Below are 22203 nucleotides of genomic sequence, written 5' to 3'. Positions count from 1 at the left end.
TGGACCTTTACGACTCTCTGACCACAATATTAGCTTGGTTAGGGCATATCGAGTGCATAGTATATCAGTCTTGCAAATGGATTGATTTCTCTTTGTCATTCAAAACAACACAGAGGATGCATTACAACAACGCATCGTTATAAGACTGTGGTCTGACCGCTGTCAGAACTGGTTCTACCACTAGGGTTAGGTGAGGACAGGACAGGGTAGAACAGCTGCTGCTGCTGCAATGTTCCAAGCTTTGAGATTATAACAGGGAAAGCTTCAGGGAGCCATCACAGGGATATAGTTATTAATCCAGAAACATTAATCCCAATCCAACACAGAGTGGAATGAAGAGAACTGCTGAAATACCTTTACACAGGCTTACCTCTTATGTGTCATCATACAGCATGATGCAATTATTGATGGTACATGCGTGTCTCGGAAAGCAGTAAACACATGATCCATTTAGAGGAATATCAAGGCGGATATATAGAATACTTTAGGACTAATGAGATTGAAAAAAAAGATGCTCTAATCTAATGCATCAGGGAGGACTGGTGTATTATGAGACTATGATGCCATTCCAAGTGTAGTCTTCTTGTAACGATTCACCGTGCGTCTGATGGACACTAGGTCTGCAGTGTGCAGCGGGTTAAAACTGTGTCCTCCTTCATGTGTTTTCTTTTTCCACTAACAAGATTTATTTCTGAGATGTCGATCATTAGGTGAAGTGTTTCGAACTCTGGTCACTGATGCGGCCTTGTTTTCTCTGGGCATCATTGGTATAATGATGTCTGCAGTCTTCTCTGCTGCAGCCTGTTTACAAGCCTCTGCTAGAATATTTTTAAGAGACTTTTGAGTCATTCTCATCATCCAAGCTTTTTGCATTGCATGTTAGTTAGTAGCATTCATTCAATTGCTATTCATTATTGAGGGTAGCATATAGTGCACTGGTATTAGATCTCCAGAGAGAATAGGTTATTCAATCTAACATGCTGGCGTCATTGCTGTTGTTCACAGGCAGGCACTACTATAGCCTATACTAGCCCCCCCACCCCCAAGTGGTTAATTGGAAACTCGGAGGCCCCACTTGTCAGAGAGAGCCAGCTGACCTGCTCTTCAGTGGAATGTTTTTACTCTGGCCACAGGGGCCAGACATACAGAGTCACTGCGAAGGGGAGGAAGGGGGAGGACTTATCCTCCATGAGAATGAGGGATTTAGCTGGGCCATATGGTGGCTGTTCTTGGCTCTCTCTAACATGGTGTCCAGCTGCCTTGTCTTTCTCTCACTAACAGGAGTCTGCCTGCATAGCAACAACAGGCAGAGGGAGGGGTTTCTATTTGAGTGATATTCTGGACTTGTCTATGGCCATGTGGACCAAGGGACAGGGAGAGGGTTCTCTCTATGAATGACAGGGAGCCTAAAGTTTGAGGTCCTTAGGATTGCGGATAGATATAGGATGGAATAACACAGAGAATGCAGGGCAGGCTGCCCAGCCCACTAACACACTGTCCTTTAAGCCAACCTTGCATGGATGTTTTATCCTGTTAATGAGCTAGTTAGTCCATTCTGCCACTTAGTACTGGTCCATGTGGCGCTATGCAAAGGAATGTGTGGACCCCCAGTTTAGCCTACATATTCTGCCGCTATTCCAGAGACATGGTGTAAAAGTTGGGATGAAATTATTCCGTCTTAGAGCGCATGAGGACAGGATTTGGGCCTCAGTCTCCATGGTTGTTTGTAGCTGTAACGCCCTGTAAGCAGATAAACGTGAGGAATGTCTGCCTGTTGCACTTGAACAAGCTGCTTAACGCGGTGTGGAAACCATTTAGCCTGTTGCTATGTCTCTGCCCTGAGTTCCCTCTCACGACATGTACATGGCAGTTTTCATTTCACCACAACAAGAGGGGAAGGCTACAATTGGCTTTGTGTGTCGTATAGACTAGAGCACTAAGGCTACAATTGGCTTTGTGTATTGGGGGGAAAAGTTAGAGGGCTACAATTGGCTTTAGATCAGTAGGTAAGTGAGAGAGAGGGAGCTGAAAGAGAGATACAGGGCAATAAGAGAGAGTGGTATAGAGGGAGGGGAGATGGCTGGATAGCCCCGGGCCCTCAATTAGCCTCCTCACGGCCCGTTTAGGAAGGATGTCCTGTCAGCTCCACTTCCCATCATCTCCGGTCATCCCATGATGCACTATAATCTTGTGTACAGGTGGTACACAACCTTCCCTCACCAAGACCAGAGCATGCCATCATTGCAATAGCATACATGTGTATAGCATTTCACAATTTCAAAGTCTAATCCTAAAGTCTTCAATGATGCCTACACTGTAGATCTATTGCATTATTAAGCAATGAGTGGTCTTAACTCTGCTATGTGTTGCTCATCGACCTCACAAAGGGGATTTGAATCATCCTTCATTTTATCATGCTTACAACAGGAAGTGTTGTAACTGAGTTGATTTGGAGGTTGACAGTTTATGTTGGTCTATCATAGGGTCCTGAAATGATGTGTCACCTATTTGGATGAGTGCTTATTACAGACAGGGGACATTTCAGAGTGGTGATGAGTGAGGACCGTGCCTCAGCCTGTGCCTGGGCGGACCCACTGCAGTGTGTTATGGAAGATTAGTGAAAGTTGACTTGGTGAAGATTAGATGCGCTGACACTGGCTCAGGCTCACCGGTCGCCTTTGTCCCCCAAAACAAACTGGATGCTCCGTCACCCTGTCCAGCAGCTGCCGTCTGCTGACACAAGGCATTGTGTCATCCATAGGGCCCGTAGCCCCAGCTTCCCCTACCCAAGGCCCCCAAGGCCCCCGCACTCTTCACCATTGTCTGAACGAGGGGCGTGTGAGGCAGATGTTTTGTTGAAACAACCCCCTCTACGCCAGGAGTCAGCTCAGTGCTCACAAGTCTGATGAGACAGGGATTTGAGTTATATCTGTTTTTCTTTGCTGTAAGTACAGGATTCAGCATGTTTTATTCAGTGTTTGAGTACGGCTGTTAAAAAAGCACTTCTTTGGCCATTCGTCTCCCCTTTATGGTTGAAGTTCCTGTAGCCATGGCGATGCAGTATATCTCAAAGAACTTTGGCACCAGGTTACCAGCTCAGTTGCCATGGTGATTGGTTGAGTTCAGACAAGGGGGTGCAAAATAGAGTTGTCTGTCTGTGTGTGTGTTGGTGTGTGTGTGTGTGTGTGTGTGTGTGTGTGGAAGGGGGTAGTCTGGTGATAATAATGGGTATTGAGTCATAGATTGTATTACTGTTCAGCACTCATATTATATTGAACCATAGCAAGTTTCTTAGCATAACAGACTCATGAGCCGTCATAAAGGTGACAGCATGCAACATGCTCAGACAGTGGGTAGCTGAAGTGAATCTTTTCAACACTTTTATGGGAGACACAGTTACACAGTAACATACTTAACATGCCACAGGGATTTGTCTCTTATCTCATTACAAAGTGAATGTAAGACTTAATGTTGCATAGGATTCCTCAGAGACAGAGACATCTGTCTTATGACAGATGAAAGGCTTACCCTGACTTTCTATGTAAATTGGTGTCACTAGATATTTCAATAGTTGCTGGGTATTGCTCTATGCTGTTCTTTGTATGGTGTCTTTAATTGCTTGGGTGAATGACAGATATACTGTAGGTGGGAGTTAAGCAGTGTTTCCTGGCAGGCAGCACTGCGTCTCTGGTCTTGCCCTTGTTGACAGTCGGGCGACTGCGGCCCAAGATGCCCACCTGTCAGTGTGGTGGCAATAACAGTAATAGTAACGGAAACAGAAACAGAAACAGAAACAGTAACATTAACAGTTGTAGTAATAGTAACAGTAACAGTAGTAGTAACAGTAACAGTAGTAGTAACAGTAACCGTAACATTAGTAACAGTAGTAGTAACAGACACAGTAACATACACAGTAACAGTAACAGTAGTAACAGTAACAGTAGTAGTAGTAACAGTAACAGTAGTAGTAACATTAACAATAGCAACAGTACCAGTAGTAGTAGTAACAGTAACAGTAGTAGTAACAGTAACAGTAGTAGTAGTAGTCACATGAGTAGTAGTAGTAGCAGTAACAGTAGTAGTAACATTAACAATAGCAACAGTACCAGTAGTAGTAGTAACAGTAACAGTAGTAGTAACAGTAACAGTAGTAGTAGTAGTCACATGAGTAGTAGTAGTAGCAGTAACAGTAGTAACAGTAGTAGTAGTAGTAGTAGTAACAGTAACAGTAGTAGTAACAGTAGTAGTAACAGTAACAGTAACATTAGTAACAGTAACAGTAGTAGAAGTAGTAATAGTAACAGTAGTAGTAACAGTAACCGTAACATTAGTAACAGTAACAGTAGTAGTAATAGTAACAGTAACAGTAGTAGTAACAGTAGTAGTAACAGTAACAGTAGTAGTAACAGTAACCGTAACACTAGTAACAGTAACAGTAGTAGTAACAGACACAGAAACAGTAACAGTAGTTGTAACAGTAGTAGTAACAGTAACAGTAGTAACAGTAACAGTAGTAGTAACAGTAACAGTAGTAACAGTAGTAGTAACACTAACAGTAGTAGTAACAGTAACAGTAGTAGTAGTAGTAGTAACATGAGTAGTAGCAGTAACAGTAGTAACAGTAACAGTAGTAGTAACAGTAACCGTAACATTAGTAACAGTAACAGTAGTAGTAACAGACACAGTAACAGAAACAGTAACAGTAGTAGTAACAGTAACAGTAGTAGGAGTAACAGCAGTAACAGTAAAGGTAGTAGCAGTAACACTAAAGGTAGTAGCTATAACAGTGACAGTAGTAGTAACAGTAACAGTAGTAGTAACATGAGTAGTAGTAGTAGTAGTAGTAACAGTAATAGTAGTAACAGTAACAGTAGTAGTAGTAACAGCAACAGTAGTAGTAGTAACAGCAACAGTAGTATTAGTAACAGTAACAGTAGTAGTAACAGTGACAGTAACAGTAGTAGTAGTAACAGTAACATTAGTAGTAGTAACAGTAACAGTAGTAGTAGTAACAGTAACATTGGTAGTAGCATGCCTCGGCCCTGTAACCGTAGTAGTAGTAACAGTAACAGTAATAGTAGTAGTAACAGTAACAGTGGCAGTAGTAGTAACAATAACAGTGGTAGTAGTGACAGTAACAGTAGTAACAGTAAAAGTAGTAGTACCAGTAACAGTAGTGGTAGTAACAGTAACCGTAGTAGTAGTAACAGTAACAGTAGTAGTAGTAGTAGTAGTAACAGTAACCGTGGCAGTAGTAGTAACAGGAACAGTAGTAGTAGTAGTAACAGTAACAGTGGCAGTAGTAGTAACAGTAACAGTAGTAGTAGTAGTGACAGTAACAGTAGTAACATTAACAGTAGTAGTAACAGTAACAGTAGTGGTAACAGTAGTAGTAGTAGTAGTAGTAGTAGTAGTAACAGCAACATTAGTAGTAGTAATAGTAACAGTAACAGTAATACTAGTGACAGTAAAAGTAGTAGTAGTAACAGTAGTAGTAGTAACAGTAACAGTAGTAATAACAGTAGCAGTAGTAGTAGTAACAGTAACAGTAGTAACATGAGTAGTAGTAGTAACAGTAACAGTAGTAACAGTAGTAGTAGTAGTAGTAACAGTAATAGTAGTAGTAACAGTAACAGTAGTAGTAGTAGTAACAGTGACAGTAACAGTAGTAGTAGTAACAGTGACAGTAACAGTCATAGTAACAGTAGTAGTAGTAGTAGTAGTGAAAGTAGTAGTAACAGTAGTAGAAGTAAAGGTAATAACAGTAGTAGTAGTAGCAGTGACAGTAACAGTGACAGTAACAGTGACAGTAGTAGTAGTAACGGTGACAGTAGTAGTAGTAACAGTGACAGTAGTAGTAGTAACAGCGACAGTAGTAGTAGTAGTAACAGTAACTGTAGTAGTAGTAACAGTAGTAACAGTAACAGTAGTAACAGTAACTGTAGTAGTAGTAACAGTAACAGTAGTAGTAGTAACAGTAACAGTAGTAGTAGTAGTAACAGTAACTGTAGTAGTAGTAACAGTAACAGTAAAGGTAGTAGCTATAACAGTAACAGTAGTAGTAGTAACAGTAGTAGTAGTAACAGTAAAGGTAGTAGTAGTAACAGTAACAGTAGTAGTAGTAGTAACAGTAACAGTAGTAGTAGTAACAGTAGTAACAGTAACAGTAGTAGTAGTAACAGTAGTAACAGTAAAGGTAGTAGCAGTAACACTAAAGGTAGTAGCTATAACAGTGGCAGTAGTAGTAGTAACAGTAACAGTAGTAGTAGTAGTAACAGTAGTAACAGTAAAAGTAGTAGCAGTAACACTAAAGGTAGTAGCTATAACAGTGCCAGTAGTAGTAGTAACAGCAACAGTAGTAGTAGTAACAGTAACATTGGTAGTAGCATGCCTCGGCCCTGTAATCCCTTTAGCGCTAGACTAACTTTAACTTGAGTTTTTATGGCTCTGGCTCTAATCTCCAGGTAGGTACCAGGACTCAGGGCTGTCCCTCAGGTACACTGACCTCCCAGCAGCCCCCCCATCAGCCCACTCCCACAGTCCACTGACACCTTGAACAATGGCTGCTGCCCTGCCAGCTGGAGGCCTAGCTCATAACTTACTGGATGTAGGTGTATAATGAGTTGTTTTGGCAGATGCTCCCATCTACAGCCAATTACAGAGCCAGTACGGTGGTATCTTGTCTGTGCAACATAAACAGATACTTTTTTTATAAAGGAATAAAGTACTTACTAGTGTGTGTGTGTGTGTGTGTGTGTGTGTGTGTGTGTGTGTGTGTGTGTGATATGTAAGTACATTTCCCTGTGCCCGTGCATATTGCTGAGGAGAGGTGCTGATCTAGTCTGGTCCAGCGTGGCTGAGGCTGAGGGAGGGGGGAGGGGACAGCTGACTGCAGAGAGTATGAGGCAGGCAGAGCGGGGGGAAGCGCTTGCTAACGGGTGAACCGCCGTGGAGTAGCCTCCTCACTAGCCCAGCCGTAAGTACCTTTCTCTCCCTAATCCCCCAGCCCTCACGCCCCTACACACAGCAAGCATGGGACTCAATAGGTGGCTGGGTTAAAGAGGAGCGGAAAAAGGTGTTGTGTTGTGTCTGTGAGAGAGAGAAAGAGAGAGAGAGGGAGAGGGAGAGGGAGAGATAGAGGGCAAGAATGAGGGGGGATGGGCTGTGCTTTGTCAGTGCATGCAAGTAGCAGCCACAGCCGCAGCTTTTGCCATTCAGACTCAGCGTGATGGCTAACACAAGGCTGGCTCATTGTGTATTTTTGCACGGTGTCAGTGTATGTTTATTTGCCATTCATGTTCAGACAGAGTTGTCCGTAGCTCCAGTCTCTCTCAGTATGATGCATGTTATTAATTCAGTCTCTCCTCCACTACCAGGCATCATCCTCAGGTACACAGAACCTTAATCCACCACAGCCTGCAGCAGTATTCTCTGGATGCCTCAGTGATGAACACAATTACTCAGCCAAAAATAGACACACAACAACACTGTATGTCTGTCTTTCTTCCTCTCTCTCGCTCTGTTGCTCGTTCTCAGCAGATCAGTTTAGAATTGGAGTCTGTACCTTGTCTATGCGGGTGGAATGACAACCGTTATGAGCAAGCCTGAGAGCAGCATGTTTCTGTTTTTTCTCTTGTGTTGCATCAGATCTCTGCTTTGCTAGTCAGGTTACAAGCACCGGTCGGGCACCTTGCATTACAATGGTGGTGTCTCATAGCTGAGGGAGTAAGTGGATATCTCTCTGGACCGTATAATGAGAGCAGCCAGTGGTCAAGCTGTGTAGTAGTAGACATGCACAGGTTTGTTTGTGGGAGATTCCAGTGGAATGCTCAGTGGCGGGTCACATGACAGTGGAATGCTCTTCATGCGTTGTGTCACCTCCTGCAGAGGAACGCACTGATTTAGGTCATTGACCAGTGGAAATGAAATCGCAGTGTAGTGCTCTACATTTTTGGCAGACGTCATTCAGAGGACCGTGCTGATATAGGTCATGCTCTAATGTAGGGATGGGCAGCTGGCGGCCCCCCTTTTGTAGGCCAAGATTTTACAAGTGTCAAAACTCTATTGGAGGGATGTGACATCATTCTTCCATGAGAAATCCGTCATTTGGTGTTTTGTTGATGGTGGTGGAAAGTGCTGTCTCAGGCACCGCAACCGAATCTCCCATAAGCAGTCAATTGGGTTGAGCTCTGGTGGCCTGCCCAGTATTTTTATACATGACCCTAAAGATTGATGGGATGTTAATTACTTAATTAACTCAGGAACTACACCTGTGTGGAAGCACCTGCTTTCAATATACTTTGTATCTCTTGTTTACTCAAATGTTTCCATTATTTAGGCAGTTACAGTGTATCTGGTTTCAATGTCATTGCTTGGGAGGGATAGTAAATAGGTGAAGAATTGTGCCACTGGTGACAAACAGGATGAAGAAACTTCCTGATTTCACTGATTTGATTGGTCGATTTATTTATTTATTGATTGACTGACTAACTGATTAGATTGACTCCCCAGGGTGAGGAAGCTAAAGGAGACTCTGGTGACAGTGCAGCAGCTGGATAAGAACATGAGCAACCTGCGGACGTGGCTGTCACGGATCGAGGCCGAGCTGGCCAAGCCCGTGGTCTACAGCGTCTGCCACAGTGATGAGATCCAGAGGAAGCTGGCTGAGCAGCAGGTGGGTACTAGGGGCCAGGTATCAGACACCCCATACACTAACCACAAACACCATTCAGTACAGGCTGTTTAACATTAACTGAATATGTTTAGTTTACATAGTCTCTGTGGGTCAGAAAGCTGAGGGGAGGAATGTAGAGTGAAATATATTTTTTGACACTTTTGAATGTGGTATGCTGTATTGGGGTCCCAGCGGGTTACAGAGAGCAGGAGACATGCTATCACACCAGTGGGGGGAGATGTGCTGTAATGAAGCTACTGTAGGTTTCCGAGAGCTAAGAATGCAGGTGGAAATGGACTTTAGCCTTAATAGTCCTGCTTCCCGCTTCCGACACATGTTCTTTGGGAACAGTGTAATGGAGCCGTGCTTCATAGAGAGGGAAAAACAGTCTCCTGCGGCTCCTGAGAAAGGGCTATTCTGGTCATTACAGGGAGTGAGGGAACACTCAGATGCATTTGGAAATGACACTTACATTGCTGTGCTCTCCAGGCCTCCAGGTTTGGCCAGGGCAACGCCAGATTCCATAGAACAAACCGCAGCTTCTGAAAGATTCTATTGTTCTGACAGGAGATGTGTTGTGGAGGTTGAGGACTTACTTCAAAAGCAATGGGTGTTACTCAGGTGTATCTAAACAGTTGACTCTATCTTCCTGTGTCTGTATGCAGGATTTGCAGCGGGACATTGAGCAGCACACGGAGGGCGTAGCGTCAGTTCTGACTCTCTGTGATGTTCTTCTCCACGATGCTGATGCCTGCGGGAGCGACACAGAGAACGACTCCATCCAACAGACCACCCGCAGCTTGGACCGTCGCTGGAGGAACATCTGTGCCATGTCCATGGAGAGGAGGATGAGGTGAGGCATGAACTCACACATACACACATACAGTACACACGCACACAAACACAGACACAGATGAACGACTGTCAAAAAGGTAAGCCCCTCGTGTATATAGCTTATAAATTCTTTCTACAACCTCTTCCTTTTAGGATTGAGGAAACATGGCGACTGTGGTGTAAGCTCCTGGATGACTACTCCCGCTTTGAGGACTGGCTGAGGACAGCTGAGCGCACCGCGGCCAACCCTGTCTCGGCGGATGTCCTCTACACCAGCGCCAAGGAGGAACTCAAGAAGTTTGAGGTCAGCAAAAACACCCATTGATGACCTATGAACCCTCACACCAAAATGTTCTCGACATGTCTGCCACTGAACTTTTGAGAAAGCTTTTGGTCGGAGTATTCTTTCTGTTTATGAGTAGTCAGGTTCTCATGTGGTGACGAGAGACAATTGACCTTCGGCCTTCCGTGTTTGTATGGATTACTAACAGAGATTAGCCTGGTTAATCTGGGCTCTGCTGAAGCCCTCTCTTTTTCTTGAGAGCAACCAGAGTAGCTGTACGACACTATTATTTACCAAATATGATTGTCTTGCTCTTCCAGTATGTTTCCATGGCTGAAATGATGTCATAACCTGATGAAGACAGCTTGGCTGTCGAAACATTGGTTATTAAATGATTCCATCTGAGCTCCTAGAGTGTGCGGCTCTCCTTTAATTTTTCAAGTGTTCTACTCTGCTAGCCAGCACTTCTCCTAAACAGGTGTGCGTTTCTTTTGCCTCCAGATTGACCATGGTTGATATTGAACATTTAATTGGCATAATCGTGCATGTAATTGTTGAACTATATTGATTAGAGGAATCAATGTTGGCGTTGATTACATGTATTCACCGGGAAGCGTTGCCATGTTTTTCATCTATTCTTCGACTCTGGAGTGCAGAACACAATGTGTTTCTCCATTCAACATCAATCCAATATCACTCTTAAAATATATTTGATGTCAGTCTTAACCCAGACCTATCTCCCTGCCCCCCTACCCCCTGATTCCACCCCCAGGCTTTCCAGAGGCAGGTCCATGAGAGGCTGACCCAGCTGGAGCTGGTCAACAAGCAGTATCGCCGTCTGGCCAGAGAGAACCGCACCGACGCCTCCAGCAAACTCAAGGTCATGGTTCACGAGGGCAACCAGCGCTGGGACAGCCTGCAGAAGAGGGTGGCCGCCATTCTCCGTAGACTCAAGGTGAGAGGGTCAGATGTCAGGGGATAGGGGTTAAGGGTGAGAGGAGTTATCAATATTTCCTCACTGAATCAGTTACCCTAAGGTATCTGAAATTCTGGTGGGTAAGGTCAAGTCAGAATGGGAATGTGAACAGATTGGGGCTATTCAAGAGTCACGTAAAAACACGCCCTATCTTATAGTGCTGATGTGTAAGGTCACCAGTGTGCTATTTTAGGTTCTGAGTGTAGATGTGAGTAGTGATCTGAGTGATGCGTTAGCTCAGCATCAGCACTAAGCCTGCTGTATTTAGGTCACCGCTCTGATGGTGAAAAAGCAAGGACAGTCATGTTGCCAAGCAGCTGTTAACATTGTGGCATGTGGTTGGAGCCAGATGGAGGATCTTTTTTAAAAGAAGCATCTGATTAGGGACCTTCACTTCTGTCGCCCTCTGCCCCTTCCCCACATTGCCTGGACAGAGCAGCTAAATTCTCTCTCTATAGGACATTTCCATATATGCTATGAATATACTTTCTCCTTTGCCAAGAATAAATCCGTTATTCCACATTAGATTGAATGAACTTGCTTTCAATCTAGTTCAATATCAATGCTGATGATTTCTGATTTTGAAATAACAATGCACTGTTATTTCCTATGCTGATTAGTGCTGGTTTTACAAATCACTCAATTTAAGTGATCCACTAAATCTCTACTAAATGTCTGAATGTTAATCTTCTATTCGGTTGTCCCCTGCAGCACTTTACCTCTCAGAGGGAAGACTTTGAGGGCACACGGGAGGGTATCCTGGTCTGGCTCACTGAGATGGACCTGCAGCTAACCAACGTTGAGCACTTCTCAGAGAGCGACATCGAGGACAAGATGAGGCAGCTCAATGTACGTTGACTCCCACTGGCCACTATAGTCTATCCATCTTCCTTTCCTTTTCCTCTATTGATACGATGTGTTTATGCTTAATGTTTGGCTGGCGGGTTGATAGCTGATCTCTCTCTCTCTGGTCTCCCCTCCTTCAGGGCTTCCAGCAGGAGATCACTCTGAACACCAATAAGATCGATGCTCTGATCGTGTTTGGGGAGAACCTGATCCAGAAGAGTGCTCCTCTGGACGCCGTGCTGATAGAGGATGAGCTGGAGGAGCTGCACTCCTACTGCCAGGAGGTGTTTGGCAGGGTGGCCCGCTTCCACCACCGCCTCATCAACAGACGCCCGGTCAGTGGGCTGCATCTCTTTTCACCGCAACACTATGACACACTCTACCTCACCTCATTTAACAGTCTTTGACTGTAGTCAAATATAGTTATATAGTCATATAACTCCAGTCTGTGAAACTGTGGATATGAATCCATTTCATTCCTGGACAATTACACTTACAAACAAGATGCTTTTTAGGAAAGTATAATTGGAAATGCTATGCATCTACACAGTATGACTGAAGGTTGGTATCCCTACCTCTTTCTCCCTCAGGTTCTGGAGGAGGAGCGGGACCTGTCTGACCGTGACACCGATCTGGAGGACTCAGCGGAGCTGGCTGGAAGTTCCTGGGGGGAGGAAGATGAAGAGGAAAAGGAGGAGGATGAGTCCCGAGTGACGGGCGAGTTATTGGGACGGCAGGCCGGGTGCCGTCTCTTGGCCCCCCCTCTGGAGTGTTCGGGGCGAGAGACCCCGGTCAGCGTGGACTCTATCCCCCTGGAGTGGGACCACACTGTGGACGTGGGGGGATCTTCATCCCATGAGGATGAGGAGGATGCTACCTACTATAGCGCCATGTCAGGTAATGACCACTGATAGACTTCTCTAGTCTCTTGTACCTGGCTTTGTCTCAGTCTTTGTTACCAGGTGAATGAACATGAATGAAGAAGAGTGTGCTGAAGAGAGCCATTCTATCCATAGTGGTCCAAGAGAAGAGTACCTATTGACACCCTTCTTTTGTTGCAGATGTAGAAATCACTGAGAGCTCAGAGTCCTTTGTTAAGGCAACTGCCAAAGCATTGAGAGCAGTCCCGGGTAGGCACTCTGCCTCTTGTCCTGCATGTGTGGTTATGCTGCTGTGTGGTTATGACCCCCCCCCCCCCCCCCCCCCCCCCCCCAGCTCTGCTATCCGCCTTCCCCTGGACATACAGGCCTACAGATTGGTTTTGTACATTATTGGATGTTAATAACACTGTCCCACCACAGGCCTTGACCATGACTTGACCCTAACCACCTGCATCTGTATATCTTCATACACACCACTGCATGATTATACAGTACATCACTGGATTTTATTGATGTTATTTGTAGATTCACTATTTGATTACTGAGTGTTCTGCTGCATGTAGTCAGTTGTCACGGCATTCTCATGGCATCTCCTTTGGTAGAGTGTGCATGTACATTTGGTAAAAAATGTTTTCTGTGTTTTCAGCATAAGGGAATCTCAAAGTGGCCATAGGGGAGCCCAACTGCCCATGACCACTCAGTGAACCTAGAACTATCTTGCCCTAGTCTGACTTGCTTCCTCCTCTTGTTCCCCATCCCAGTGAAGTCGGTGACAGACCCCCCCAGCTGGCACTCCCCTGAGCCACAGGAGAGGAAACATGTTCCCAGGGACATCATCCTGGGCCTGGGCTCCTCTCCCACCCACATCACCAGCACCCCCTTTCACCAGCAGGGCTATGTAAGTCACCAAACTGTCTGCCTGTTATTTCTCAAAACACACAAATTAAACTGTATAGACATTAACATCATTGAATAAAGACATAACTGTTAGTTGATGATAGTGCTGATAGGTAGTGACATTGGCATGTCTGTGTCCGTGGGCCAGGTCAAGCTGATGTCAGAGTGCAGTGGCAGTATCGACAGTGTGAAGAGGGTCAAACTGATCTTAAATGATGAGGAGCTGGAGGACCAAGGCCTCACCACGTTAACCACCGCAGACAAACAGACTGGTAGGTGTCATTGGTAACACAGACTGATCTACAGCCATTTATATTCTGTCTGCTATATCTATATCTGCTAGCCTGGTCCCAGATCTGTTTGTTTTTTGTTGCAAAGTTTGGAAAGACAGCACAAACAGATTTGGGACTAGGCTTTACATCTGCCACAATGGCCTTTATAACCATTGTGACCTGTTGTCGTGCAGGTGTGATCGAACGCTGGGAGCTGTTGCAGGCCCAGGCCCTCAGTGACGAGCTGTGCATCAAACAGGACCTGCAGCAGTGGCAGAAGCTGAACTCTGACCTCAATGAGATCACTTCCTGGATGGGCCATGTGCTGCCAGAGCTAGAGAGGCTGCAGAGGCTGGCCCCGGCTACCAGCATCCGAGACATGGAGGGCAACATCAGGAGACTCAAGGTGAGGGCCCAAGTATGACACATCTCCTGTGATGCCAGTGGGGCAACAATAGACAAAAACTAGGGATTGTTATTTCATTAGTAAAAGAGATGAATGGGAATCATTATTTGATTTATGGACAAACAAGAAACACAATTTTCCTGTTCTCTGTCCAGGAGATGCAGAAGACGTTCAACAGCTACAAGTCTCTGATGATCTCCATCAACCTGAGTGGTCAGGACTTCCAGTGTGGGGACAGCGCTGAGCTGCAGGAGCTGCAGGAGGGCCTGAGGACAGCCAATCACAGCTGGACACAGGCCTGCGCCGGCCTGGAGAGCTGGGAAGAACGACTGCAGAGCGCACTCATGCAGTGCCAGGTGAGGGAAACAACTCGATACAATACACTCTGAGGTCAAATCTCAAATGATACCGTATTCCCCATAGTACACTACGCATATAGAAATGAAAATCAGTAGATAGTTCTGACATCATCCACATATTCCTATGGAATACTCCTAATGGAGCATGAAGTATTTGAAGCACGCCATATTGCTGAATGGGGCTGAATCAAAAATATTTATAACTAACCTGTCGTTTACACTGCTAGCAAATTAAGCATAGTGGGCATAACAAGCAAGGAGGTGGGCAAAGCCAAGCACGAGCTAGCAAGATCCTAACTACCTCATCCCATATTGTTATTTATTTATTTTTTGCTCCTTTGCACCACAGTATCTCTACTTGCACATTCATCTTCTGCACATCCATCACTCCAGTGTTTAATTGCTAAATTGTAATTACTTCGCCACTATGGCCTATTTTATTGCCTTGCCTCCCTAATCTTACCTATTGTGTTATTGACTGTAAGTTTGTTTATTCCATGTGTAACTCTGTTGTTGTTTGTGTCGCACTGCCTTGCTTTATCTTGGCCAGGTCGCAGTTGTAAATGAGAACTTGTTCTCAACTGGCCTACCTGGTTAATTAAAGGTGAAGTAAATAAATAAGTACAATTATTGGCGCGTTTTAGCATGCAATTCGACCCTGCACTCCTTTTAAACAATGCTTTTTTTTTTTTACTTTGGCAAAGCATCAAGTCTATAAAACTTTGTTTATAAAATATTCTAGTTTTGGGAACAGAAAAACATATTGAGATCAGATGTTTCATCGATGAGAGAATTGGCAGAATGTTGACCAGTTCTATCCTCTCCCACTACCCGCAGCTGGACTTCCTCTCACTACCATATTTGGTGGTGAGAAAATGTTCTAAACGAATGCTTCAGCTTTATAGCCCCTGTGACGAGGCTGGGTTACTCTTTCTATCTGTGGCTAAATAGCACCAAAACATCGCTAACAATTGTGGTGAAAGTGGCCGTAACTAGCAAAGGATCATGGTCGATGTAGTTGTTTTCATCTTGCCTGAGAAATTCAACAGGGAGCCTCCTCGTTGCCTGTGATTGATTTCTGTCAGAACTACAAATGACGACACATGTACAGGGAGCTCCAAAAGTATTGGGATAGAATAATAGTGAAGACATCAACACTATGAAATAACACATATGTAATCATGTAGTAACCAAAAAAGTGTTAAACAAATCTAAATATACAGTGCCTTGCGAAAGTATTCGTTCCCCTTGAACTTTGCGACCTTTTGCCACATTTCAGGCTTCAAACATAAAGATATAAAACTGTATTTTTTTGTGAAGAATCAACAACAAGTGGGACACAATCATGAAGTGGAACGACATTTATTGGATATTTCAAACCTTTTTAACAAATCAAAAACTGAAAAATTGGGCGTGCAAAATTATTCAGCCCCCTTAAGTTAATACTTTGTAGCCCCACCTTTTGCTGCGATTACAGCTGTAAGTCGCTTGGGGTATGTCTCTATCAGTTTTGCACATCGAGAGACTGGAATTTTTTCCCATTCCTCCTTGCAAAACAGCTCGAGCTCAGTGAGGTTGGATGGAGAGCATTTGTGAACAGCAGTTTTCAGTTCTTTCCACAGATTCTCAATTGGATTCAGGTCTGGGCTTTGACTTGGCCATTCTAACACCTGGATATGTTTATTTTTGAACCATTCCATTGTAGATTTTGCTTTATGTTTTGGATCATTGTCTTGTTGGAAGACAAATCTCCGTCTCATTCTCAGGTCTTTTGCAGACTCCATCAGGTTTTCTTCCAGAATGGTCCTGTATTTGGCTCCATCCATCTTCCCATCAATTTTAACCATCTTCCCTGTCCCTGCTGAAGAAAAGCAGGCCCAAACCATGATGCTGCCACCACCATGTTTGACAGTGGGGATTGTGTGTTCAGCTGTGTTGCTTTTACGCCAAACATAACGTTTTGCATTGTTGCCAAAAAGTTCAATTTTGGTTTCATCTGACCAGAGCACCTTCTTCCACATGTTTGGTGTGTCTCCCAGGTGGCTTGTGGCAAACTTTAAATGACACTTTTTATGGATATCTTTAAGAAATGGCTTTCTTCTTGCCACTCTTCCATAAAGGCCAGATTTGTGCAATATACGACTGATTGTTGTCCTATGGACAGAGTCTCCCACCTCAGCTGTAGATCTCTGCAGTTCATCCAGAGTGATCATGGGCCTCTTGGCTGCATCTCTGATCAGTCTTCTCCTTGTATGAGCTGAAAGTTTAGAGGGACGGCCAGGTCTTGGTAGATTTGCAGTGGTCTGATACTCCTTCCATTTCAATATTATCGCTTGCACAGTGCTCCTTGGGATGTTTAAAGCTTAGGAAATCTTTTTGTATCCAAATCCGGCTTTAAACTTCTTCACAACAGTATCTCGGACCTGCCTGGTGTGTTCCTTGTTCTTCATGATGCTCTCTGCGCTTTTAACGGACATCTGAGACTATCACAGTGCAGGTGCATTTATACGGAGACTTGATTACACACAGGTGGATTGTATTTATCATCATTAGTCATTTAGGTCAACATTGGATCATTCAGAGATCCTCACTGAACTTCTGGAGAGAGTTTGCTGCACTGAAAGTAAAGGGGCTGAATAATTTTGCACGCCCAATTTTTCAGTTTTTGATTTGTTAAAAAAGTTTGAAATATCCAATAAATGTCGTTCCACTTCATGATTGTGTCCCACTTGTTGTTGATTCTTCACAAAAAAATACAGTTTTATATCTTTATGTTTGAAGCCTGAAATGTGGCAAAAGGTCGCAAAGTTCAAGGGGACCGAATACTTTCGCAAGGCACTGTATCTTATATTCGAGATTCTTCAAAGTAGTCAACCTTTGCCTTGATGACAGCTTTGCACATTCTTGGCATTCTCTCAACCAGCTTCATGAGGTAGTCACCTGGAATGCATTTCAATTAACTGGTGTGCCTTGTTAAAAGTTAATTTGTAGAATTTCTTTCCTTCTTAATGCGTTTGAGCCAAACAGTTGTGTTGTGACAAGGTATGGGTGGTATACAGAAGATAGCCCTATTTGGTAAAAGACCAAATCCATATTATGGCAAGAACGGCTCAAATAAGCAGAGAAATGACAGTCCATCATTACTTTAAGACATGAATGTCAGTCAACCCGGAAAATTTCAAGAACTTTGAAAGTTTCTTCAAATACAGTCGCATAAAACAACAAGCACTATGATGAAACTGGCTTTTATGAGGACCGCCACAGGAAAGGAAGACCCAGAGTCACCTCTGCTGCAGAGGATAAGTTCATTAGAGTTAATTGCACCTCAGATTGCAGCCCAAAATAACAGACACATATTAACATCAACTGTTCAGAGGAGACTAAGTGAATCAGGCCTTCATGGTCAAATTGCTGCAAGGAAACCACTACTAAAGGACACCAATAAGAGGAAGAGACTTGCTTGGGCCAAGAAACACGAGCAATGAACATTAGACCGGTGGAAATCTGTCCTTTGGTCTGATATAAGATTTTTGGTTCCAACCGCTGTGTCTTTATGAGACGCAGAGTAGGTGAACGGATGATCTCCACATGTGTGGTTCCCACCTTGAAGCACGGAGGAGGAGGTGCGAGGATGTGGGGGTGCTTTTCTGGTGACAGTGTCAGAGAATTATTTACAATTCAAGGCACACTTAACCAACATGGCTACCACAGCATTCTGCAGTGATACGCCATCCCATCTGGTTTGTGCTAAGTGGGGCTGTCATTTGTTTTTCAACAGGACAATGACCCAAAACACACCTCCAGGATATGCAATGGCTATTTGACCAAAGAGAGGAATGGAGTGCTAGATCAGATGACCTGGCCTCCACAATCATTTGACCTCAACCCAATTGAGATGGTTTGGGATGAGTTGGACAGCAGAGTGAAGGAAAAGCAGCCAACAAGTGCTCAGCACATGTCAAATCAAATCAAATGTTATTGGTCACATACACATGGTTAGCAGATGTTAATGCGATTGTAGCGAAATGCTTGCGCTTCTAGTTCCGACCATGCTTGCGCTTCTAGTTCCGACCATGCTTTCCACCTTCCTGACACCACACTCTGAGGGCCCTCACCTCCTCCCTTTAGGCCGTCTCGTCATTGTTGGTAATCAAGCCTACCACTGTAGTGTCGTCTGCAAACTTGATGATTGAGTTGGAGGCGTCCATGGCCATGCAGTCATGGGTGAACAGGGAGTACAGGAGAGGGCTAGGAACGCACCTTTGTGGGTCCCCAGTGTTGAAGATCAGCGGGGTGGAGATGTTGTTTCCTACCCTCACCACCTGGGAGCGTCCCTTCAATAAGTCCTGGACCCAGTTGCACAGGGCAGGATCGAGAACCAGGGTCTTAATGATGAGTATGGTGTTAAATGCTGAGCTACAATCCATGAACAGCATTCTTACATAGGTATTTCTATTGTCCAGATGGGTTAGGGCAGTGGGATTGCGATTGCGTCATCTGTGGACCTATTGGTGCGGTTAGCAAAGTGGGTCTAGGGTGTCAGGTAGGGTGGAGGTGATATGATCCTTGACCAGTCTCTCAAAGCACTTCATGATGACGGAAGTGAGTGATACTTTTAGTTGTTTAGCTCAGTTACCTTAGCTTTCTTGGGAACAGGAACAATGGCGGCCCTCTTGTGGGAACTCCTTCAAGACTGTTGGAAAAGCATTTCTCATGAAGCTGGTTGAGAGAATGCCAAGAGTGTGCAAAGCTGTCATCAAGGCAAAGGGTGGCTGAAGAATCAAAAATATAAAATATGTTTAGATTTGTTTAACATTTTTTTTGGTTATTACATGATTACGTATGTGTTATGTCATAGTGTTGATGTCTTCACTATTATTATACAATGTAGAAAATATTCAAAATAAAGAAAAACCCTTGAAATAGTAGGTATGTCCAAACTTTTGTCTGGTACTGTATATCAAATCAAATTTTATTGGTCATAGCAGATGTTATTGTGGGTGTTGCGAAATGCTTGTGGGGGTATGATATTTATACCTCTGCAACTTTCTCACTGATAATTATCCATGATTCATTCAGGACTATCTGTAATCATGGTAGCATCCACATTAATGTAGAAGTGTTTAGAAACATTCTATTGTTATTTACAATAAAAGTGACTCCAAAATTTGTCACAAAAGCATCTGAAACACAATCAAAGCAAACAGCAAATGCATCCAACAAGTTTGTAGAGTCACAAGCTTGATGTAATCACTGCGTGCTAGGAATATGGGACCAAATACTACACTTTTGACTACTTTAATACACCTATAAGTGAATTTGTCCCAATACTTTTGGTCCCCTAAAATGGGATGACTATGTACAAAAAAAGAGCTGTAATTTCTAGACTGTTTACCCGATATAGATGAAAATACCCTCAAATTAAAGCTGACAGTGTGAACTTTAACCTCATAGTTGTTGTATCATTTGTGCTGGAGTACAGAGCCAAAACAACAAAACATTTGTCACTGTCCCAATACTTTTGGAGCTCACTGTTTAAAAAAAAAAATATATATATATATTTATTTTTTTATATATATATATATATATATTTCACCTTTATTTAACCAGGTAGGCAAGTTGAGAACAAGTTCTCATTTACAACTGCGACCTGGCCAAGATAAAGCAAAGCAGTTCGACACATACAACACAGAGTTACACATGGAGTAAAACAAACATACAGTCAATAATACAGTAGAAAAATAAGTCTATATACAATGTGAGCAAATGAGGTGAGATAAAAAAAAGGCCCAGGTGGCGAAGGAAATACAATATAGCAAGTAAAACACTGGAATGGTAGATTTGCAGTGGACGAATGTGCAAGGTAGAAATATAAATAATGGGGTGCAAAGGAGCAAAAATAAATAAATACAGTAGGGGGAGAGGTAGTTGTTTGGGCTAAATTATAGATGGGCTATGTACAGGTGCAGTAATCAGTAAGCTGCTCTGACAGCTGGTGCTTAAAGCTAGTGAGGGAGATAAGTGTTTCCAGTTTCAGAGATTTTTGAGGTTCGTTCCAGTCATTGGCAGCAGAGAACTGGAAGGAGAGGCGGCCAAAGGAAGAATTGGTTTTGGGGGTGACCAGAGAAATATACCTGATATATGTATATGTAATATGTATGTATGTAATATAAATATGTAATATGACTACTGTAGCAGTCATAGTTGATCACTATTAAATTAAATATCTCGATTTGCAGCGAACTTTAAAACAATTCACTGTGAGGATCAAACTTGTTTGAAGTTTATCAAACTTGACACATATTTTTTATTTTTTGTTGTTGTTGAATTTACCCCTTTTTCTCCCCAATTTCGTGGTATCCAATTGTTAGTAGCTACTATCTTGTCTCATCGCTACAACTCCCGTACGGGCTCGGTAGAGACAAAGGTTGAAAGTCATGCGTCCTCCGATACACAACCCAACCAAGCCGCACTGCTTCTTAACACAGCGCCATCCAACCCGGAAACCAGCCGCACCAATGTGTCGGAGGAAACACCGTGCACCTGGCAACCTTGGTTAGCGTGCACTGCGCCCGGCCCACCACAGGAGTCGCTGGTGCACGATGAGACAAGGATATCCTTACCGGCCAAACCCTCCCTAACCCGGACCTCCCGGTCGCGGCTGGTTACGACAGAGCCTGGGCGCGAACCCAGAGTCTCTGGTGGCACAGCTGGCGCTGCAGTACAGCGCCCTTAACCACTGCACCACCCAGGAGGCCTTAATAAACACATTTATAGCTCAAAACAGGTGTCTAAAACATTTTATTTGGCCGTTCTGGCAATCGTAATTTACATAGGCTTTCTGGGACACACCAGGGCTTTTGGCACCACTAGTCAGAGCTCGTGACTTCACATTCCAGACCAAACATGGCACTCCATCCTATGGCTCAGGTCAAACGGAGCACACTATGTAGGGAATTGGATGTAATTTAAGACACACCTAAAAAAAACAATGGATAAGACTAACCTTGTCCTATTGACCTCTGACCTATCTGTTTAGGAGTTCCATGAGACTCTGCACTCCATGTTGCTGTGGCTGGCCAGGTCTGAGAGCACACACTACGCCGTCAACATCCATGACCGGTTTGCACAGCACTCTGTCCTGCTGGAGCACAGAGACACACTCATGGTGAGGAAGGGAGTACAAGCTCCCATAGAAACATTTAGAATCAAATAACAGAGCATAGTGGACAATATTTCCTAATATATAGTATAGCTGCTAGCATGGCATAGAAAGGTTTACAAGCTGGCCTACTTTTATGTGCACAGAGCAATTTGAAATAGAATAAGCTTGATTATAAGATAGAGCTGACCTATAAGTTGTAATAGTTACTGTAGTTGTCCTACTGTATGAGCGTGCTGACTGAGGCCTGGTCTTTCTTGTGCCCCCTGCTCTGTTGCAGGCCCTGGAAGAAGAGTTGCATGGGCGGCAGCGGCAGGTCTCCTCCCTTCAGGAGATCTCCTCCCAGCTCCTCCTGGAGGCCACGGCCGAGGACAGCGTCGAGGCAAAGGAGAAGGTCCACGTTATTGGCAACAAGCTCCGACTCCTACTGCGCCAGGTGGCCAATGACCTGCACATCCTGCAAGGCAGGCTGGTACGTCAACATTGGGTAATTTACCTATGCAATATCAGGACCCCGTCATTCATTTTTTTGTGAATAGGGTTTATGTGCTGTGGTACAGTCATTGACAGTATTATTATTATTATTATTATTATTGTTGGTAGTGTCAACAGG

The 22203-nt window shown here is 43.9% G+C and overlaps 1 protein-coding gene across 13 annotated transcripts in view; it reads left to right on the top strand.

Annotated features, from left to right (window-relative positions):
• The window catches only part of syne2b (spectrin repeat containing, nuclear envelope 2b), a 142854-nt gene that overhangs the window by 118446 nt on the left and 2205 nt on the right, over window positions 1-22203 (top strand). For 10 of the 13 annotated variants that reach the window (XM_036954795.1, XM_036954792.1, XM_036954794.1 and 7 more), the window contains 14 exons: window positions 8512-8674; window positions 9340-9527; window positions 9662-9812; window positions 10564-10746; window positions 11479-11616; window positions 11754-11948; window positions 12204-12510; window positions 12675-12743; window positions 13256-13392; window positions 13540-13663; window positions 13858-14069; window positions 14225-14425; window positions 21468-21596; window positions 21871-22077. In XM_036954795.1, coding sequence (XP_036810690.1) covers window positions 8512-8674; window positions 9340-9527; window positions 9662-9812; window positions 10564-10746; window positions 11479-11616; window positions 11754-11948; window positions 12204-12510; window positions 12675-12743; window positions 13256-13392; window positions 13540-13663; window positions 13858-14069; window positions 14225-14425; window positions 21468-21596; window positions 21871-22077 — 2404 coding nt within the window. Of the gene's footprint in view, window positions 1-8498; window positions 8675-9339; window positions 9528-9661; window positions 9813-10563; window positions 10747-11478; window positions 11617-11753; window positions 11949-12203; window positions 12511-12674; window positions 12744-13255; window positions 13393-13539; window positions 13664-13857; window positions 14070-14224; window positions 14426-21467; window positions 21597-21870; window positions 22078-22203 lie in introns of those variants that run through there. The other 3 variants (XM_036954788.1, XM_036954790.1, XR_005037720.1) reach the window with 3 other exon arrangements.

Source organism: Oncorhynchus mykiss, chromosome 19 (assembly GCF_013265735.2).
Source record: "Oncorhynchus mykiss isolate Arlee chromosome 19, USDA_OmykA_1.1, whole genome shotgun sequence".
Lineage (NCBI taxonomy): Eukaryota > Metazoa > Chordata > Actinopteri > Salmoniformes > Salmonidae > Oncorhynchus > Oncorhynchus mykiss.
The sequence above is the reverse complement of the archived record's forward strand: the minus strand, read 5'-3'. Positions and strand labels throughout refer to the sequence as shown.